This window comes from Cherax quadricarinatus, chromosome 3 (assembly GCF_038502225.1).
Source record: "Cherax quadricarinatus isolate ZL_2023a chromosome 3, ASM3850222v1, whole genome shotgun sequence".
In the NCBI taxonomy this organism is placed as follows: Eukaryota; Metazoa; Arthropoda; class Malacostraca; order Decapoda; family Parastacidae; genus Cherax; species Cherax quadricarinatus.
In genome coordinates, this window is record NC_091294.1 from 43,983,069 (window position 1) to 44,005,785 (window position 22,717).

At 39.0% G+C, this 22,717-nt stretch overlaps 1 protein-coding gene across 1 annotated transcript in view; it reads left to right on the forward strand.

The window, feature by feature from the left end:
- The window catches only part of LOC128692835 (disintegrin and metalloproteinase domain-containing protein unc-71), a 740,447-nt gene extending 717,985 nt beyond the window's left edge, over positions 1-22,462 (forward strand). The window contains exon 26 of the mRNA XM_070093277.1: positions 10,707-22,462. Coding sequence (XP_069949378.1) covers positions 10,707-10,971 — 265 coding nt within the window. The 3' untranslated portion in view covers positions 10,972-22,462. The remainder of the gene's footprint in view (positions 1-10,706) is intronic.
- Positions 22,463-22,717: the final 255 nt, after the last annotated feature.

Sequence of the window (22,717 nt, forward strand, 5' to 3'; positions counted from 1 at the left end):
CATGATTTTTTTGGTTATTCGTTCCAAGATTCCAGAACACCTAGCCTTCCCTTGGAAACTTTTTGTTGTTTAAACACTGTGGAGTTTTCCAAGTGATAAACAAGCATAGGCTGAAGTTTGAAATATCCAGAAGCAATGGCACCCAGCTGCAGAGTAAACCTATCTTTCAGAGGCTTATGCTCAAGCGCAGTGACAGATTAGGATGGGGTAGACAGGACAGGTCAGAGGAGACAGACAGACATAGGCAGGTAGACATGTAGGCAGGCAGGCAGATTGTCGTTGTCTCCCAGTCCGCATGTGCTAGACAACCTAACCAGATTTATATTTTAGTATACATTAGTTACCATATTAGGTAGTATATACGGTATATTATGCACTGTATTGTTACTTGATAACTACAATTGTAGTGTCAAGTAGTATCAGTGGCGGCTCGTAGCGCCAGTAATACCTGTACTATAGTACCACATCAAACTTCTATTTTTAATAATTTTTATCTCATTTCAACAAAAAAATTAAGAATTCGCTTATAAATACACTGAAAACAACATACAACAGATTTTTCCTGTAATATACAGGGTGCCCACAAAAACACTCCCTAATTTCAAACAGGTATAACATGTAACTTTACTGTAATAATCTTTTACAGATAGTAGCTTCAGATGCAGGATTTCATTCAGTTTCATGTGGTATACCACATGAAACTGAATGAGCTGCAGTCCCCTAGATGCTCACTGCCAGATGTATGACTTCATCAACCTTACACTAAAATAATTTGCAACTGACAAATACAGGGTGTCCACAAAAACACTCCCTAATTTCAAACAGGTATAACATGTAACTTTATTGTAATAATCTTTTGCATTTAGTAGCTTCAGATGCAGGATTTCATTCAGTTTCATGTGGTATAGAGTAGCATTAAAGGCACTCAATGTGTGCCCCTCTGGTTGCTCGGCAAACATGGATGCAATAGTCCAGTTCGGTCCAGACACTCTGCAGCATATCTGGTGTTATCACGTGAACTGCTTCAGTGATTGAAATTTTCAGCTCCTCCAGGGTTGCAGGTAGTGGTGGTACATAAACTGTGCTCTTCACATACCCACAAAAAAAGAAGTCACAAACAATTAGGCCCAGTGACCTCTGCAAGTGGCCTGTGAGGCCACTAGACCTAACTGTTTGTGACTTTCATCTTTGGGGGTAAGTGAAGTGCACAGTTTACATACCACCACTACCTGCAACCCTGGAGGAGCCGAAAATTTTGATCAGTGAAGCAGTTCGCATGATACCAGATATGCTGCAGAGCGTCTGGACCGAATTGGATTATTGCATCGACGTTTGCTGAGCAACCAGAGTGGCGCACATTGAGTGCCTTTAATGCTACTCTATACCACATGAAACTGAATGAAATCCTGCATCTGAAGCTACTAACTGCAAAAGATTATTACAATAAAGTTACATGTTATACCTGTTTGAAATCAGGGAATGTTTGTCAGTTGCAAATTATTTTAGCAAAAGGTTGATGAAGTCATACGTCTGGCAGTGAGCATCTGGGGGACTGTAGCTCTGCAGCTCCTATGGACGAGCCACCACTGAGTAGTACATTATTAGATGTTCACTGCAGCCAGTAATTACCTGCAGTATTTGCAATTGCCGTTTGAGTTCGTGGTGGATGAGCTATACTTCTTATTCCTGAATTTTGATTTTCAGTTGATTAGTGTTAATTATTAACTTTATAGTATCTGTTCAAGCCTGTTGGCTCATATTTCCCCATTAGCATACTGCTGAAGAAATGTTTAACATCTTATTATCCACTCATTCTCTTTTTCTGTATTCTCCTCCCTTCACTCCTGAAATAGAGTTTGTCCTTGTCTGTTTTCTGTAGTATTTTCTGCATCATGATCATATCACCTCATATTTTGCATTTCTTCAGGGACAAGAGATCCTGTTTGCACAGTCTCTCATAGTTGAATCATCTAAGCTCTAGTGCTACTGTAATCTGAGTGCATAATGTTGAACTATCTTGAATTTTACTTTGGTTTATTTGCTATGTATTCAAGGAGTGTTCACTAAATTGGTGAAGAGAAACTTAAGGTTAAATGAGTCTTTACCTAGATTTCTAAAGGTCAACCTTATATTTACTAGCCTAGCATATTGTTTTGGTTATGTGCCCTCCTGGGGATATGTTTGGTGTAATGATTGCTCTGAGGTTTCCAAGTGATGTTCCCTCTCAGATGTACTCTATCTCAGGTCTTTATTCCTTGATGCCCATTTTCATTACCATGCACTTTATAAGGTTGAACCCTATTATTTATGTGACCATTCCCATAGTTATTACCTATTTCTCTTTTGTAATTACCTGCTTTTAGATAGTTATAGAAATATACACAATGTGTCCTATGTTCATTGATTAGTCTATGATATTAGTTCTTAAATACTCCAGTGATTGTAGCATTTGCTACCTCTCTTCTTTTATCCCAGTAGTCCACTAATGTGAAAAACTACTGTATAGTGTTCTTTTGTCCTAACTTTTTACTCACTTTACATCTGTGGCCTCTTCTATGTAAAATAATTATATTTTATAATTTTGCAAGTGGTTATCAGGTCTCCTTCCAGCCATTGAGGGGGATTATCAGTGCCTCTTTAACTTGTCCTTTATCTCTTGGAGCCATTCTTTGGGTCATCCTGGGATGTTTTCTATTTTGTCTACATGTTTCTTTCTATGTAGGCATAATATCTGTTGCAGATTCCAGTTTTGCTTAGATGTATATTACTAAAAGTTCTTTAAACATTTCTCTTACCATATCTGAAGACTGTGTAGGTCCATTTTTGGTTTGCTGTCCTGTCTTTATAACTTTAGAATTTACAAACACAGATATGTAAAAGTCCCTGTTCTCATTATTTCTCTGTATTGAAGTTTCCCAGAATAAGAAGCTATGTACTAGCCCTACTTGCTGTCTTTACTATTTTCTCCATGATGTTTATTTTTTCATTGTCATAGTCCTGCCTAAGTCTTTTGTTTATTGTGGCCAAAGAACAACTCTTAGCACTATTTATGTTTTTCATACATTATCTATAAATTAATGGTATGGTATTATCATTTGCCTTTCTTTTAATTTATTAAGTAGAATTATATAACATGGACAGATTCTCAGTGGCTTGTATACAAAGTTGAACAGCTATATCCAGACCCCCTTCATAGAAAGGACACATGTTTGTGGTACACCCGTATTCTAATGTTATAACTTTTAGCTATGCAACACTAAACTTACTGAGTTTTAAATATATCTTAAAATAGTTTGTTAATATTTATATACACACATGTACAGTATGTGTGTATTGTGTGTGTGTGTGTGTGTGTGTGTGTATGTATATATATATATATATATATATATATATTATTTTTTTTTTATTATCACACCGGCCGATTCCCACCAAGGCAGGGTGGCCCGAAAAAGAAAAACTTTCACCATCATTCACTCCATCACTGTCTTGCCAGAAGGGTGCTTTACACTACAGTTTTTAAACTGCAACATTAACACCCCTCCTTCAGAGTGCAGGCACTGTACTTCCCATCTCCAGGACTCAAGTCCGGCCTGCCGGTTTCCCTGAATCCCTTCATAAATGTTACTTTGCTCACACTCCAACAGCACGTCAAGTATTAAAAACCATTTGTCTCCATTCACTCCTATCAAACACGCTCACGCATGCCTGCTGGAAGTCCAAGCCCCTCGCACACAAAACCTCCTTTACCCCCTCCCTCCAACCCTTCCTAGGCCGACCCCTACCCCGCCTTCCTTCCACTACAGACTGATACACTCTTGAAGTCATTCTGTTTCGCTCCATTCTCTCTACATGTCCGAACCACCTCAACAACCCTTCCTCAGCCCTCTGGACAACAGTTTTGGTAATCCCGCACCTCCTCCTAACTTCCAAACTACGAATTCTCTGCATTATATTCACACCACACATTGCCCTCAGACATGACATCTCCACTGCCTCCAGCCTTCTCCTCGCTGCAACATTCATCACCCACGCTTCACACCCATATAAGAGCGTTGGTAAAACTATACTCTCATACATTCCCCTCTTTGCCTCCAAGGACAAAGTTCCTTGTCTCCACAGACTCCTAAGTGCACCACTCACTCTTTTTCCCTCATCAATTCTATGATTCACCTCATCTTTCATAGACCCATCCGCTGACACGTCCACTCCCAAATATCTGAATACGTTAACCTCCTCCATACTCTCTCCCTCCAATCTGATATTCAATCTTTCATCACCTAATCTTTTTGTTATCCTCATAACCTTACTCTTTCCTGTATTCACCTTTAATTTTCTTCTTTTGCACACCCTACCAAATTCATCCACCAATCTCTGCAACTTCTCTTCAGAATCTCCCAAGAGCACAGTGTCATCGGCAAAGAGCAGCTGTGACAACTCCCACTTTGTGTGTGATTCTTTATCTTTTAACTCCACGCCTCTTGCCAAGACCCTCGCATTTACTTCTCTTACAACCCCATCTATAAATATATTAAACAACCACGGTGACATCACACATCCTTGTCTAAGGCCTACTTTTACTGGGAAAAAAATTTCCCTCTTTCCTACATACTCTAACTTGAGCCTCACTATCCTCGTAAAAACTCTTCACTGCTTTCAGTAACCTACCTCCTACACCATACACTTGCAACATCTGCCACATTGCCCCCCTATCCACCCTGTCATACGCCTTTTCCAAATCCATAAATGCCACAAAGACCTCTTTAGCCTTATCTAAATACTGTTCACTTATATGTTTCACTATATATATATATATATTTTTTTTTTTTAACAATATATATATATATTTATTTTTTTTTTTTTTTTTTTTTTTTTTTTTTTTCAACAAGTCGGTCGTCTCCCACCGAGGCAGGGTGACCCAAAAAAGAAAGAAAATCCCCAAAAAGAAAATACTTTCATCATCATTCAACACTTTCACCACACTCACACATTATCACTGCTTTTGCAGAGGTGCTCAGAATACAACAGTTTAGAAGCATATACGTATAAAGATACACAACATATCCCTCCAAACTGCCAATATCCCAAACCCCTCCTTTAAAGTGCAGGCATTGTACTTCCCATTTCCAGGACTCAAGTCTGACTATATGAAAATAACCGGTCCCTGAATCCCTTCATTAAATATTACCCTGCTCACACTCCAACAGATCGTCAGGTCCCAAGTATCATTCGTCTCCATTCACTCCTATCTAACACGCTCATGCACGCTTGCTGGAAGTCCAAGCCCCTTGCCCACAAAACCTCCTTTACCCCCTCTTTCCAACCCTTTCGAGGACGACCCCTACCCCTCTTTCCTTCCCCTATAGATTTATATGCTTTCCATGTCATTCTACTTTGATCCATTCTCTCTAAATGACCAAACCACCTCAACAACCCCTCTTCTGCCCTCTGACTAATACTTTTATTAACTCCACACCTTCTCCTAATTTCCACACTCCGAATTTTCTGCATAATATTTACACCACACGTTGCCCTTAGACAGGACATCTCCACTGCCTCCAACCGTCTCCTCGCTGCTGCATTTACCACCCAAGCTTCACATCCATATAAGAGTGTTGGTACTACTATACTTTCATACATTTCCTTCTTTGCCTCCATAGATAACGTTTTTTGACTCCACATATACCTCAACGCACCACTCACCTTTTTTCCCTCATCAATTCTATGATTAACCTCATCCTTCATAAATCCATCCGCCGACACGTCAACTCCCAAGTACATCTGAAAACATTCACTTCTTCCATACTCCTCCTCCCCAATTTGATATCCAATTTTTCTTTATCTAAATCATTTGATACCCTCATCACCTTATTCTTTTCTATGTTCACTTTCAACTTTCTACCTTTACACACATTCTCAAACTCATCCACTGACCTTTGCAATTTTTCTTTAGAATCTCCCATAAGCACAGTATCATCAGCAAAAAGTAACTGTGTCAATTCCCATTTTGAATTTGATTCCCCATAATTTAATCCCACCCCTCTCCCGAACACCCTAGCATTTACTTCTTTTACAACCCCATCTATAAATATATTAAACAACCATGGTGACATTACACATCCCTGTCTAAGACCTACTTTTACCGGGAAGTATTCTCCCTCTCTTCTACACACCCTAACCTGAGCCTCACTATCCTCATAAAAGCTCTTTACAGCATTTAGTAATTTACCACCTATTCCATGTACTTGCAACATCTGCCACATTGCTCCTCTATCCACTCTATCATATGCCTTTTCTAAATCCATAAATGCAATAAAAACTTCCCTACCTTTATCTAAATACTGTTCACATATATGCTTCAATGTAAACACTTGATCTACACATCCCCTACCCACTCTGAAGCCTCCTTGCTCATCCGCAATTCTACATTCTGTCTTACCTCTAATTCTTTCAATTATAACTCTACCGTATACTTTTCCTGGTATACTCAGTAAACTTATTCCTCTATAATTTTTACAATCTCTTTTGTCCCCTTTCCCTTTATATAAAGGGACTATACATGCTCTCCGCCAATCCCTAGGTACCTTCCCCTCTTTCATACATTTATTAAACAAAAGTACCAACCACTCCAACACTATATCCCCCCCTGCTTTTAACATTTCTGTCTTGATCCCATCAGTTCCAGCTGCTTTACCCCCTTTCATTCTACGTAATGCCTCACGTACCTCCACCACACTTACATTCTGCTCTTCTTCACTCCTAAAAGATGGTATACCTCCCTGACCAGTGCATGAAATTACCGCCTCCCTTTCTTCCTCAACATTTAAAAGTTCCTCAAAATATTCTCGCCATCTACCTAATACCTCCCTCTCCCCATCTACTAACTCCCCTACTCTGTTTTTAACTGACAAATCCATACTTTCCCTAGGCTTTCTTAACTTGTTTAACGCACTCCAAAATTTTTTCTTATTTTCATTAAAATTTCTTGACAGTGCCTCTCCCACTCTTTCATCTGCTCTCCTTTTGCACTCTCTCACCACTCTCTTCACCTTTCTTTTACTCTCCATATACTCTGCTCTTCTTATAACACTTCTGCTTTGTAAAAACCTCTCGTAAGCTACCTTTTTCTCTTTTATCACACCCTTTACTTCATCATTCCACCAATCACTCCTCTTTCCTCCTGCCCCCACCCTCCTATAATATATATATATATATATATATATATATTTTTTTTAACAAGTTGGCCATCTCCCACCAAGGCAGGGTGACCCAAAAAAGAAAGAAAATCCCCAAAAAAGAAAATGCTTTCATCATCATTCAACACTTTCACCACACTCACACATTATCACTGTTTTTGCAGAGGTGCTCAGAATACAACAGGTTAGAAGCATATACGTATAAAGATACACAACATATATATATATATATATATATGTATATATATATATATATATATATATATATAAATATATATATATAAATATATATATATAAATATATATATACAATGGACCCCCGGTTAACGATATTTTTTCACTCCAGAAGTATGTTCAGGTGCCAGTACTGACCGAATTTGTTCCCATAAGGAATATTGTGAAGTAGATTAGTCCATTTCAGACCCCCAAACATACACTTACAAACGCGCTTACATAAATACGCTTACATAATTGGTCGCATTCGGAGGTGATCGTTATGCGGGGGTCCACTGTATATATACAGTGGACCCCCGCATAACGATTACCTCCGAATGCGACCAATTATGTAAGTGTATTTATGTAAGTGCGTTTGTACGTGTATGTTTGGGGGTCTGAAATGGACTAATCTACTTCACAATATTCCTTATGGGAATAAATTCGGTCAGTACTGGCACCTGAACATACTTATGGAGTTAAAAAATATCGTTAACCGGGGGTCCACTGTATATATATATATATATATATATATATATAGATATATATATATATATATATATATATATATATATATATATATATATATATATATATGCAAACAATCACAGACAAGTGATCTTAACAATGCAAGACAAGCCACGAGGGGTGGAAATCTTTAACTCAAGTGCTTTCACACTTCTCTGAGAAAATGAGAGACAGTAGTGGGAGTCACTCATGCTACTATCCTCTGAGAAAACTTCCCCTCATTTCTCCTGTTGCTACCTTTGCAACATTGCACAGCTCCTGATGATGCACTGAGAAGTGTGAAAGTACTTGAACTACAGATTTCCACCCCATGTGGCTTGTCTTGCACATATACTGTATTTTTTTTTTTTTCGTGGCAACATATAATTTTTTATGCATTTTAACGCTAAATATTAACCCTTAAATGGTCCAAACGTATATATACGTTCTCTCGCGTAACGCCCCAAATGTATATATACGTTTCATTTGTCATTCATTCAACATTAGCATGAAAGGCCTGAGTCGCCTAGACATGAGAGAATGGATGTGCGCACTCAAGTGTGCACCATATGAAAAAAATTGGGGACGCCTGGGTACCACATGCTCTTTTTTCCTATAAAAAAAAAAAGTTTTTTTCTCAAAATATTCGGGGCGCTGCGTAGGTAAACGTATATATACGTTTGGACAGTTTAAGGATTAAGAAAAATATAATTTAAGAATTTTGTAGCATAAATATTAATGTAAATTCAGCAAAATTTCCATATAAAATATAATACTGTATAAATTTTTTACTGTACGTATACCAAAGAAAACATGGTTGCATGACTTACAGTATACCAAAGAAAACAGGCTTGCATGAATTACAGTACAATGGGGGTAACATCGGTAATTTACATTCTAGCACTTTCGGAGACAGCAGTACAGTACTGTATACAGGTTTATCTTTACATTTTATTTTTTTTTAAGGGTGATGTATGAAGCTGAGTTTGAAATTAAATTAAAGTGTTTTGGGGGCATATTTAGGGTTTAAACTATAAAAATAAGCATTTTGTTAACTGCATCCAGGAAGAAGTGCTAAACCCATAGGATTATACAGCACCTGTGGGGGGGAAATGGTTTTTCCAAATTCACAGGTGGTCTTGGAATGTAACCCCTGCGAATTTAGGGGGACTACTGTATGTATGCATGTATGTATGTATGTATGTATGTATGTATGTATGTATGTGTGTGTGTGTGTGTGTGTGTGTGTGTGTGTGTATATATAATGATATGAAATACAATATTTTATTTTATAAGTTACAATTTGATCTGATTTTACATTTCAGAATGCTGCTTATACTTTTTATTTTCGAAACTTGGTTCACTATATCTTTAGTAGGCTACACAGAACACACTCATATATATTATACATTCACTATATTCATAAACTGTGTACAAATTAGATCATCCTATATCCTCTAAATACTTGCTTGTAAACTAAAGATAATCTTTCTAGCCAGCCCATCCTGCTCCACTCCTTTCCTGTCTTCATGACATATATATGGAATATTTCTGTTTGACATCCATGCCTCAATGTATTTTGGGCTAATATATTCATGTTATGAATTGGAGTAATGTTATCTTTTTTTTTTATTTATTATAGAGCTTTAGCTTTCTAGTAACAATTTTAGAATTTTACTGTATATGAGTTATATGTTAAAGTTGTGCTGTACACACACATACAGTCTAGCACTCTGAAAAATCTCTTGAGAAAGCATGAGATGGCCATCACCATCAAACTTGGCATTTTTATTTCTTTCAATGCTACTTAAACACATTTACCTCCCCTTGTCTTCCCCGCCACACACACACACACAAACACATGCACATGTCCCTGCTTATGCTTATGTTCAGCTTATTTGCATGCCACCCCTCTTCATTTATACAAGCTCTGCTTTTTCTTATTTTTGCACATAAGCAATGCTTATGCTATTTTAGTAAAAATAGCAATGTTTTATCTTTGTTCTTAGTGCACTGAGATTACACTTACATCAGAACCGAAGTGTCCAGATGTAGTTTTGCCACTACATTAGTTATGATACAAATATATATGTATTTCTTGGCTTAAAATTATGACATTTACAGTAATTAGCAAAGATAAGGCTATATAAAAATACATGTTTTTACATATAAAAATCTGATGACAAATCAGAAAGAGATTAACAATTTTGGACAACTAAATAAGAATTTATCTACCAGATTTTTAAGCCACAGGTCACTCTGTTGCCTAACGTACTTGTCTGTGTTACAAATACTATACTCAGTTATGCACCAAGAATGGGGATCAAGTCAAAAGCTGACTTGTGTTACTCTGTCTGCTAGTTCTCTTAACTGTTTTGTCCTTGTTCTGTCGTTTGCAGTGATGAATTTGTGGTCCTCCCCAAAGGCGTCCGCACGCATGCTGGGCAATACTTTTGGCCCATGAGCAAATGAACTAAGGCGGGAGGGCAGCCAGTGTCAGTGGTAGAGTGGCTGTAAGCAGTCTTAAACAGTGCCAATGAGAGCCTTTCAGGAGGGCACCTCGCCCTGTGCTGGACACACACATGACACCTGGGGCCGACCCCTGTCCTTTCTCCCGCTACCACCACCATCACCACAACTACCACCACCACCACTACCACCACCACCACTACTACCATCACCACTACCACAGCTACCACTACCATCCCTATCACTGTTGCCCTTCAACACGGGCTTGCCTGTGACCCTCCTACCTGCCTGCGGCCTGAGGTGACGTGTGCGTGTCTCTTGCAGTGATGAGTACTCGGCGAGACCATCTAGTGCCCTCCTGCGCTCTGCCAGTGAAGAAGCACTGCCTGTCACACGGTACGAGGCAGCGAGGTTTGAGGCAGCTTCACCCCAGGATCCACGCCTCTATTCACCGCCATCTGATGCTGCTTCCTACCATGATGACCAGGACTTCCCGCCCACAGAGCAACAGATCGAAGAACCACTAGAGGCTGCTGATCCAGACCATGCCCTCCTGCCCCAGAGGAGGTATCCTGAGTACAAGCACTGACACTGGCCCCACTAGGAAACTGGGAGGGCCAGGTTTCTTTAGAACAAACGCCATCATTAGTTGTTGATGCAGAACTAATTGTTCTTGACAGCCAGTGCATCTTCCTCCAAGTAAAAGTAGCAATTTATGGTAGACATAGGACTCTATAATTGCTACAGTTATCTTTGCAGAGTCAACTTGTGGCTGCAGACACTTATACTTTAGGCAGCTAAGTACAGGCTGGGTATTTTCATTACTGGTATGTCAACCAGCTTTTGCCACAAGTTCATCAATTTTAGATCCTTTGTGGAACATGTTACATGCTGCAATAGTAGTGACAGATGGGTTGCAATGATAGTGAAAGCCACTCCTCTTGTGTTAGTGAGAAATGGACTGCCATTCTAGTGAATTGTAGACAGCTATGCTAGTGAAATAAGGCCTCATGGGGAGTGGCACCCTAGGCCCAGACTTTGCTCTCTACCCCGAGAAGTGTTCATCAACCAGTTCTTATCAAGTCTCAGTGCCCTGACTCGTCTCACAAGGGATATGCCACTGTCAACAATCATATAATTTTTACAGTGTACAGTATTAATTTTTAGAGTAAAAGTCATCTACGGAAAAGGTTTAATAGGGCCCAGGATACGAATGTTCTCACTCACTGTGTGTCTCAAATATGCTTCTGGTGAGATTGAAAATATAGGATTTTAGTTTGCTAATGCAAACTTAGCCGTCCAGCGCACGAGTGATACTCCACTTCTTCACCATCAAGATGTCAGTTCTGTTGCTCAAACCGATCGAAGAATCTCAACCCTGTAATACAGTACCTTGAGATGTCAGTTCGGATATGACCCCAATATTTCTGTTTATGTGTGTAATGTAAATGTAGTTGACAAGCCAGTGACATAACTTAATCTGTCAGTCTCTTAAGCTTAGAATTTTGCATTTCTTGTATAAGAAAATCTCTGCTTATGAAGACTGAGAGGTTAACCAGTTCCTTGACTGTCAGTACCTTGTCAACATTCTCTCCCAGAATCATCACTGGAATTAGATGTTTATACGTACAGTTGTGTATCTCACACACTGCCCATTTAAATCTTTTTCACAATGTAGGTGGCCAATGATGCTCACCCAGTACCTTGTAAATAATTTTCTAGACAGGGTGTCAGTACTTACCCTTTGCTGCAGTGCAAAAGTTCAATGCAAGCATGAGGGTTGAGGCTTATCTGCCAGCTACTTTGATTAAACTAGCAGCTGGTAAATGACCCATCAGCTGTAGTGGCTGGTTGGCTCTCAATGATTCTTCAGAGCAGGATCTTTATGATCTTAAACTTTTCACTCAGTATAAGACTTCTATCATCCTGAAAAACTTGTGCATAAAGCAGGCATATTTTCAGAGATAGAAGATTGACACTACTCGCATATTCTTATTTACCTTCAGCTACTTTGAAGGGCAAAATCATAACTTTCAACATTTTGAGTCTCATTGCTCTAAATGTTGCAGGACTGTGAAAGCATGATCACCTTATTTTAAAATTCTTGCTCTTGATACTTGAAACAGTGCTTTTGAACATTACACATTTTCAGGAATTTTAACGTCTCAGTACCTACAAAACACTATATCAACTAATCAGATTTTCTAACTATATAATTTACCATAAACCAAAAAGTTATAGAGCAAGGACAGAAGTTGCTATGACAGACAAAAGGTTTACATACTGTATATTAATATTTAGTCAAAATGTAGCCCAATGAGATTGGTTCAGCTACTGAGGATCTCTGTTATGCCAGCCCTCTGTCCTGATTATAATCAAAACAAGCACTACAGATTGCATTAAAATCTTGTTTATCTTTGAGTCAGGAACAAGTTTCCAGCAGCTGATACTTCAAATGATGCTCAAGTATGTAACATATATTATTCATGAAGTGAAAAGTCATGTAATATCAGTCATTGCCTTCTGGGAAGGTAAAGTGCAGACTGAAATGAACAAAGTGAAAGAACTTAACTTTCTTGAAGAATTGCCTTCTAAGAAGGTAAGGGAGTGAAGATTACACCTTATAAAAAGGGAAATGTAAAGGACCCCTACTCATGTCTTTACAATGACTTCTGTGTCTGTGCTTGAACAGTAATGCCCATTGGGGATCAGTACTTGAAATGGCATATTATCTAGTCTGAATCAAAGACCTTCTGTCCTACTGCCAATCATTCACCCTCATTAGTCATGTGATTAGTATCATCAAAGGTAGAAGGTGTTGGCTGTAAGCTTTTATTGCTCAGTATGGGGCAATGATAATGGAAGAGTGCTGCCACAAGATTATATGTTATAGTGAAATTCCTTCACAGAATTAATGAGGTGCAGTAAGAGTTATGGACTCATAATATCAAATAACCACACAATTTTAAATCATGTTGCATCCTTGTCATACAAAAAAAGAGCTTGTTTTATTTTGTAATCATAACTGTCAAGCCTCATTAATTCATATTGCTAATAACACTGGTGGTAATTGTTAGCAGAAGCTTCTGTGAAAACAAAATAAGAAGAAACACACAGAAATAAATAAAAGATTACATATACACTGTATACTAAGTCTAAATCGAAAATGCTTAAAGAAAGTGCAAAATATTTGTCCTTCAAACTGAATTAATGAGGCTTGACTCCATGAATAGTCATGACCTCTCTCATATGACACTGAAGGAGGGACAGCAGAAGGACAGATATACAGACAATAATTTAATTTATATTTGAATATTTTGCTATTTATTCTAGTGTGTAACTTAAAGGTAGGCTAGAATGACAAATGCAGTCACAGAAATATAATGAAAAACTTACTCAAAGAATCATAATTCTTATACTGTATGTGTATTATATTTTTAAAAGTAAAAATTAACTAAAAAGTCACATGTGCTCCAGAATTTCCAAAACCTGTTAGATGATTTGTATGAGTGCCATGGCATTAAAACAAATTTTTCACCAAAGCAGGATGACTCAAAGAAGAAAACACTTTCACCATCACTTTCTCCCTAGCTGTGCCTTTCCCAAAGGGAATAAACATCATTGTTAGATGGTGACCCACTGAACCAAAACATCTCTAGCTGACTCTCAAAGTATAGGCATTACATTTCCCAACTTCAAAACTCTAATCTGGCTAAGACTCCAACAGCATGTCAAATCCCAAAGATCACCTGTCTCCACTCTGATCTAACACGCTAATACATGCTTGCTGTATGCTCAAAAGACTATCCCTCAATACCTCCTTCATACCCTCTCTAACCCTTCTGTAGATATTCTGCACACTAACTTCCATCCACTCAGGATTTATACATCATTTTAATCAGTCTCTCTTGCTCCGCCCTTTCTATTATTATTATATTATTATTATAATCAAAAAGAAGCGCTAACCTCCACTCTCTCTAAATGACTACATTATCTTAGTGACCTCTTCCCTCCTCTGAATTATACGTTTCATACTGTCTACTAATTTTTTCACTTTATATTCTTTCAGATCAGTGAAAGGTGTAAATATTATGTAATCACATCTCAACTGCATCCAGCCTCCTCATTTCAGTACTAAAAATCTTACAAAAGGGAATGTACTCTGGTACATTCCCTTTTCCGCCTCCATTAATAAATTTTCTGTTAGACACCTCAACACTTCACCTACCTTTTTTTTGTCATTCTGTGATTTACCTCATCTTTCATATACTTGTCTGCTGGCACATCCATTCCCAAATATATAAATAAATTTGTTTTCTCCATACTACCACCTTCTTCCAGTCAAATATTCAATCTTTAATTGCATAGGCTCTTCTGCCTCAACACCTTGATCTTATTCTTTTTTACATCCTTCCATATTCTTCCACCACACTTTACAACTTCTCTTCTGAATCTCGAAAAGTACTGTGTCATCAGTAAATAAATGTGACAGTCCCCAGTTTATGTAATATTCGTTATCTTTTAATCCTATACTTCTCCCCAACCCTTAGCATTCACTTCTTTTGCACACTATAAATATATTAAATACACTACTCATCACAAAATCATGTCTAAGGCCTACTCTTACTGGAAAAATATTTCCCTTCTTTCTTATGTATCTTAACCTGAGCTTCACTTTCCTTCTAAAAATTTGACAACTTTTAATAACCTGCCACCTATTCCATAAATTTTCAACACCTGCTATATTGCCCATCCCCTATCCAACATACATGTTTTTTTTTTTTTTCCAAATCCACAACTGCAACAAATAGATCTTCACTCTTTATCTAAATTTTACTCATGTACATAATGCAAATTCTTGATTCACTTATTCCTTCCAATCCTAAATCATCCTTGTTCCTCAGTAATCCTACTTGTCTTTTCCCAATAATTCTTTCAATAATAATTCTAGTGTTCACTTGACCTACAATAGTCAACAGGCATCTTCCACTATAATTCTTACACATTCTCTTGTCTCACTGCCACCAGCAAAGGAACCATAGTTGCTTTCTGCCAATACTTAATAACCTCCTCTTCCTCAATACATATATTATAAAATAATTACAAAATAGTATATTTGCAGATGCTTTCATCATTTGTCTTAATTCTGTCTATTCTTGCTGGTTTACCCTTTTTGATTACTCACTGTCTCATCCACTTTCTCAAAACTCAATTTTGGATCTTCCCTTCTTCAAATAGAGCCTATTGCTTCATATCCCATTCATGAAATCACTGCCTCATTTTCATCAATAACATTTAACAACTCTGAATATCCTCTTCATCTTTCCATTACCTTCAACTCTGTACCTAACTTCTCATGCCTTTCATAACTGACTACTAAGCTCATTTTCCCAAGTATGTACATACATATGTATATACATGCATGCATGCATACATACATACATATACATACATACATACATACACATACATACATACATACATACATACATACATACATACATACACATACACACACACACACACACACACACACACACACACACACACACACACACACACACACACACACACACATACATACATACACACATACACACACACACACACAAACACACACACACACACACACACACACACACACACACACACGCACACACATAGGGCCAGGAGCTGAGTCTCAACCCCTGCAACCACAATTAGGTGAGTACACACATACACATACACATGTATATGCACATGTACTCACAAACACACACACACAATGCACACACACACACACACACACACACACACACACACACACACACACACACACACACACACACTCACGAGGGAAAGACAGTGAATGAGATGATGCAATATGTGGCCAGAGTGCAGGGAGGCAGAGGGGAAAATTTGTACCCAGGGACAATAGAAACAATAGGAAAACCAGAGTGAATCCATGGTTTACCCAGAGGTGTAGAGGCCAAAGCTAAATGTGCACTAGAACATGGAAAAAGTGTATCAGTCAAGGAATCCAGAAAACGAAGAGTTTAGCCCTAGGGCCAGAAACAAGCATGCATACATGAGGGAGGCCCAGTAGTAATTTGAGAATAACATAACACTGAAAGCCAAATCTGACCCATAGTTGTTATATAGCCGCATCAGGAGGAAAACAACAATCAGGGACCAGGTAAACAGGCTAAAAAAGAAAGGTGTAGAGCTCACAAGGAATGACAAGGAAGTCTGTGAAGAGTTCAGCACGAGATTTAGGGAGGTATTTTCAGAAATAGAAAGGCTTCCAGCAGTCTGAGGTGGGAGAGTGCACCAGCAAATGCTGGACGCATTACACACAACCAGGGAGGTAGAACCAGATGATCTCTCTCTGTGGGTCCTGAGACTCAAGTCTATCAAAACAGGGCAACTGCCAGAGGTGTGGAAGACAGAAAATGTAGTCCCAATTTTTAAGAAAGGAGACAAAGAGGAAGCATTAAGCTACAGACCAGTGTCACTGACATGTACAGTATGTAATGTTATAGAGAAAATTATCAGAGGAGTGGTGGAGCACCTAGAAAGGAATGGGTTCATACATGACAACCATCAGAGCTTCAGGGATGGGAAATCCTGTGTCAAACCTACTGGAATTCTACAACAAGGTAATAGAAGTAAGACGGGGGAGAGAGGAATCAGCAAATTGCATTTTTATGGATTGTAAGAAGGCTTTTAACACAGTACCACACGAGAGATTGGTACAAAAGTTAGAGGAGAAGGCAGGATTAACATAAAAGAGACAGCAATGGATCAAGAATACCTGACAGAAAGGAAATAAAGGGGTGATGGACCATGGCGAGGTGTTGAATGGGTGCATATGACGAGTGGAGTTCCACAAGGATCACTTCTAGGGCTGGTGCTGTTCCTTATATTATGTGAGTGACATGACAGAAGGGACAGGGTTAGAGGTATCCCTGTTTGCAAACAACATGAAACTAGTGAAGAGAATACAAACAGATGAGGACCAGGAAAGGCTACAAATGGATCTGGACAGGCTACATGCCTGGTCTGACAAATGGCTCCTGGAGTTTATCCCCACCAAGTGCAAAGCTATGAATCTTGGAGAAAGACCATGAAGACTGCAGATGGAGTACAGGCTCTGGGGTCAAATACTGCAGATCTCACTCGGGTGAGTATCATACCAAGCATATCCCCTGAAAAGCACATCAACCAAAGAAATGCAACAGCAAATACACGTCTGGCAAATCTAGGAATAGCATTTCGACATGTAAGTAAAGAATTATTCATGACACTGTACACCACGTATGCCAAGCTCATATTGGACTACACAGCACCAATATGAAACCCACACCTGGTCAAGCACATCGAGAAACTGGAGAAAGTGCAAAGGTTTGCAACAAGATTAGTCCCAGAACTAAGGGATATGTCCTATGAGGAGAGGTTAAGTGAACTCAACCTGATGACACTGGAGGACAGGAGGACTAGGGGGTATATGATAATGACATATAAAATACTGAGAGGAATTGTCAAGGTGAGTAGGACAAAATGTTTTAGAAATGGGAAATAGGAACAAGAGGGCACAACTGGAAGTTGAAAACTCAGATGATTCATAGGGATGTTAGGAAGTATGTCTTCAGCCTTAGAGTTGTCAGGAAGTAAAACAATCTGGATATTGAAGTGGTAGAGGCAGGATCTATATACAGTGGTACGTCAGGATATGAACAGCTCAAAATGCAAACAATTATGTAAGTGTATTTATGTAAGTGCTTTTGTAAGTATATTTTTGGGGGTCTGAAATGGATTAATCTAATTTACATTATTCCTTATGGGAACAAATTCGTTCGATATCAGCACTCGAACAGCCTTCTGGAATGAAATAAGTTCGTATCCCAAGATACCACTATATAGCTTTAAGAAGTAGTATGTAGATAAATGATTCAGAGAACTGACAAGTTGATAAATTAGACATGTACAGCACTTGGGTATCTAATGAAGAAATGTTTCACCACACAGTGGCTTCATCAGTCTTACACAAAGAAGAATGGTGAAGATTAGAAGTAGTTTGAGATAATCAGTCCCTCAGCCTGAAGTCGATGTAATCAGTCCATCAATCTTGAAAAAAAATACAACATATGCATGAAGAAGTGGTTTATATACTATAGACAAGTGAGGGAATTCTTCACTTGCCTAACCAAATAGGCATGACCTACCTCTGTATGTGGATTTGTCCACTGCTTCACCTCACCTGTCAACAGTATATAAGCCACTTCTTCGTGCATATGCTGTATTCTTTTAAAGACTGATGAAAGTGGAATAGTCTGGAAAGTGATGTAGTGGAGGCAGGAACCATATGTAGCTTTAAGAAGAGGTATGATAAAGCTCCTGGAGCAGGGAGAGAGTGACCTAGTAGTGATCAGTGAAGAGGTGGAGCCAGGAGCTATGAATCGACCCCTGCAACCACAAATAGGTAAGTAAACACACACACACACACACACTCAGGCAGGACTACAAAGGGATCTGGACAGGCTGCAAGCCTGGTACAGCAACTGGCTCCTCAAATTTAACCCCGCCAAATGCAAAGTCATGAAGATTGGGGAAGGGCAAAGAAGATCACAGACAGAGTATAGGCTAGGTGGACAAAGACTGCAAACCTCACTCAAGGAAAAGGATCTTGTGGTGAGTATAATACCGAGCACATCTCCTGAGGCACACATCATCCAGATAACTGCTGCAGCATATGGGCGCCTGGCAAACCTAAGAATAGCGTTCCTATACCTCAGTAAGGAATCGTTCAAGACTGTACACCAGTTTGGAACCCACACCTGGTTAAGCATGTCAAGAAATTAGAGAAAGTGCAAAGTTTTGCAGCAAGACTAGTCTCAGAGCTAAGGGTAATGTCCTACAAAAAAAGGTTAAGGGAAATCTGCCTGACGATACTGGAGGACAGGAGGGTTAGGGGAGATATGATAATGACATATAAAATACTGTGAGGAATTGACAAGGTGGACAGAGATAGGATGTTCCAGAGATGGGACACAGAAACAAGGGGCTACAATTGGAAGTTGAAGACTCAGACGAGTCAGAGAGATGTTAGGAAGTATTTCTTCAGTCACAGAGTTGTCAGGAAGTGGAAAAGTCTGGAAAGTGAAGTAGTGGAGGCAGGGACCATACATAGTTTTGAGACGAGGTTTGATAAAACTCATGGAGCAGGGAGAGAGAGAGGACCTAGTAGCTATCAGTGAAGAGACAGGGCCAGGAGCTATGACTTGACCCCTGCAACCACAAATAGGTGAGTACACACATACACTCACACTAGCAGAGCTAGGAGCTATGACTCAACCCCTGCAACAACAAATACGTGAAAACACACACACATACACTCACTCACACAATTACTATTACTTGTTAGTGACCACAGCTCACACATGGAGGGACTGGGATTCAAGCCTTGGAAGAAAGGAAATATTGGGTATGTTTCCTTACACCTGCTGCCCCCGTTCACCTAGCAGTAAGTCAGTACCTGGGTGTTAGGGGACCAGTATGGGTTGCATCCTATGGGAGAGGATTAAAGGATCTCAATAGAAGATGAGAAGAAATGAAGGTTTCTTGGTCAAATAAGTCTAATACTGTACAAATTTAAATGTAACAATAGGGAGATATAAGAATATAATAATGTACATAAAAAGTAGTAAAATAACACTTGTAATCATAAAACACTCATCTTATTATATACAACAAAAGAAATTAGTGGTAAGTGGTCATTTTAATTAGTAATGCTGAAAGAAACACTGACAGGTTCTTAATAAAGGAATGCAAAACAAAATTAAGTGCAAGAAATTTAAATGGTATCTTGTAATGCTGTTAAAAGACACTAAAATTTTACAGTAATAACAATAAACAAAAATATATTTGAAATAGCATTGAGTTTGATATTAAACCAGTAACAGGGGAAAGAATATCATTTGGCTAGTTAATTGCAAGCAGGGGTACATATCACTGCATGTGGAGCTTTGAGGTTTCTACTGAAAAACCATTTGTTCTTGGTTAGGACAGAATCTTTGAGGAACTTGTGCAGGTCCTGTTAACTAGATATTTTATCCAGTGGTTGTTTTTCTAGCCATAGTTTGTCCATCTGGTGCAAAACACTGGTGGATTTTATCCCTGTTGTTCAGACATGCTATTCTTGGAGGCACTCATTTACGATTATTATTATTAAAATCAAAACCAAATGCTAAACCCACAAGGATCATACAGCAACTTGTTTACAAAAATATATTTCTTCTGACTCATGGAAGACTGAATGATGTCTTTTCTTGTCGAAAAGCTATGAAATCTATTCAAGACTAAATCTAACTCCTGGTTTGCCTGGTGAAATTCAGCTCAACTTCAGTCAAATTGCAAGAGTCTTGTGCAATACTTAGTGGGAATACCGGGCTGTATATAGCAACAGTTTGCTGCTATTTGATTTCATCTGCTTGTTTATTAAGTAGATCAGATAGCTGAATGACTGACTTTTGCAGTCTGTGGGATTTTTATCAATTTTTTCAGTGAGGAACTTTCTTTGGTTTTCTACATTTTTAGCTTGTTCACAATGGTTTTTGATGGTGCTTGTCAAGACAGCTGTGACTTTCCATTTGACAGCCCCTCATTACTCTGATTTATGGGTTTTTACCACCTTCGATGAAATCAGCTTGCTTTTTAAGAACTGACATGGTGTGTCCCTGGTCAACATTTTTGTTCTACATTCCTCAAAATGAGAGGACATTTCTTTTCCAAGATCCTCTTGAGGTCTTTTCCCTAACAGTAGGGTAATTTTTTATTTCGGATCTTGCATAGGATCTTTGTATTATGTATATACATGTACTGATTCCTGTAGCACCCTACTAATGACATTACCCCATGATAACATTTTTACGTACTTGCACTGTTTGTATTTTCTTTTCATGCTCTGTAATACTTTGCCTTTTATTCCTCTGCTGTGTATTTTCCATATTAGTCTCTCTTGAAGAACTTTATCCAAAATTTTCTTGAAATCAAACTAAATGCAATCTGCCCATTTGTTCTTGAATAATTTCTGTGACTGTCTTAGTAACTTAATTAATATAAGGAAATATATTGATCAAAAAACTTAACTGTTGGCTAGTTAGTACCTTGTTGCTCTCCAGGTGTTTTGTCTACAGTACTTTTTGCTACTGAATTTTTCCAGTAATTTAACAACACTTGTAAGTAAGGCAAGCTGCTGCATATATTGACACTTGAGTTTGAGTGCATTGGTAGAATCTTCTGGCCTTGCAGAATGCCATTTCTGTAGCTTACAGTGTCTGTCTTGGTGTAGGCTTACCTCATGCATGCGTGCGTGCGTGCGTGCGTGCGTGCGTGCATGTGTGTGTGTGTGTGTGTGTGTGTGTGTGTGTGTGTGTGTGTGTGTGTGTACTCACCTATTTGTGGTTGCAGGGGTCGATTCATAGCTCCTGGCCCCGCCTCTTCACTGATTGCTACTAGGTCCTCTCTCTCCCTGCCCCATGAGCTTTATCATACCTCGCCTTAAAACTATGTATGGTTCCCTCCTCCACTACTTCACTTTCTAGGCTATTCCACGGCTTGACTACTCTATGACTAAAGAAATACTTCCTAACCTCCCTTTGATTCATCTGAGTCTTCAACTTCCAATTGTGACCTCTCGTGTCTGTGTCCCATCTCTGGAACATCCCGTCTTTGTCCACCTCGTCTATTCCGTGCAGTATTTTATATGTCGTTATCATGTCTCCCCTGACCCTCCTGGCCTCCAGTGTCGTCAGGCCGATTTCCCTCAACCTTTCTTCGTAGGACAATCCCCGTAGCTCTGGGACTAGTCTTGTTGCAAACCTTTGCACTTTTTCTAATTTCTTGACGTGCTTGACTAGGTGTGGATTCCAAACTGGTGCTGCATACTCCAGTATGGGCCTGACGTAAATGGTATACAGAGTCTTGAACGACTCCTTACTGAGGTATCGGAACGCTATCCGTAGGTTTGCCAGGCGCCCGTATGCTGCAGCAGTTATCTGATTGATGTGTGCCTCAGGAGATATGCTCGGTGTTATACTCACCCCCAGATCTTTTTCCTTGAGTGAGGTTTGCAGACTTTGGCCATCTAAACTATATTGTGTCTGCGGTCTTCTTTGCCCTTCCCCAATCTTCATGACTTTGCATTTGGCGGGGTTAAACTCAAGGAGCCAGTTGCTGGACCAGGCTTGTAGCCTGTCCAGGTCTCTTTGTAGTCCTTCCCTGATCCTCATCCGATTTGATTCTTCTCATTAACTTCACATCGTCCGCAAACAAGGACACTTCTGAGTCTATCCCTT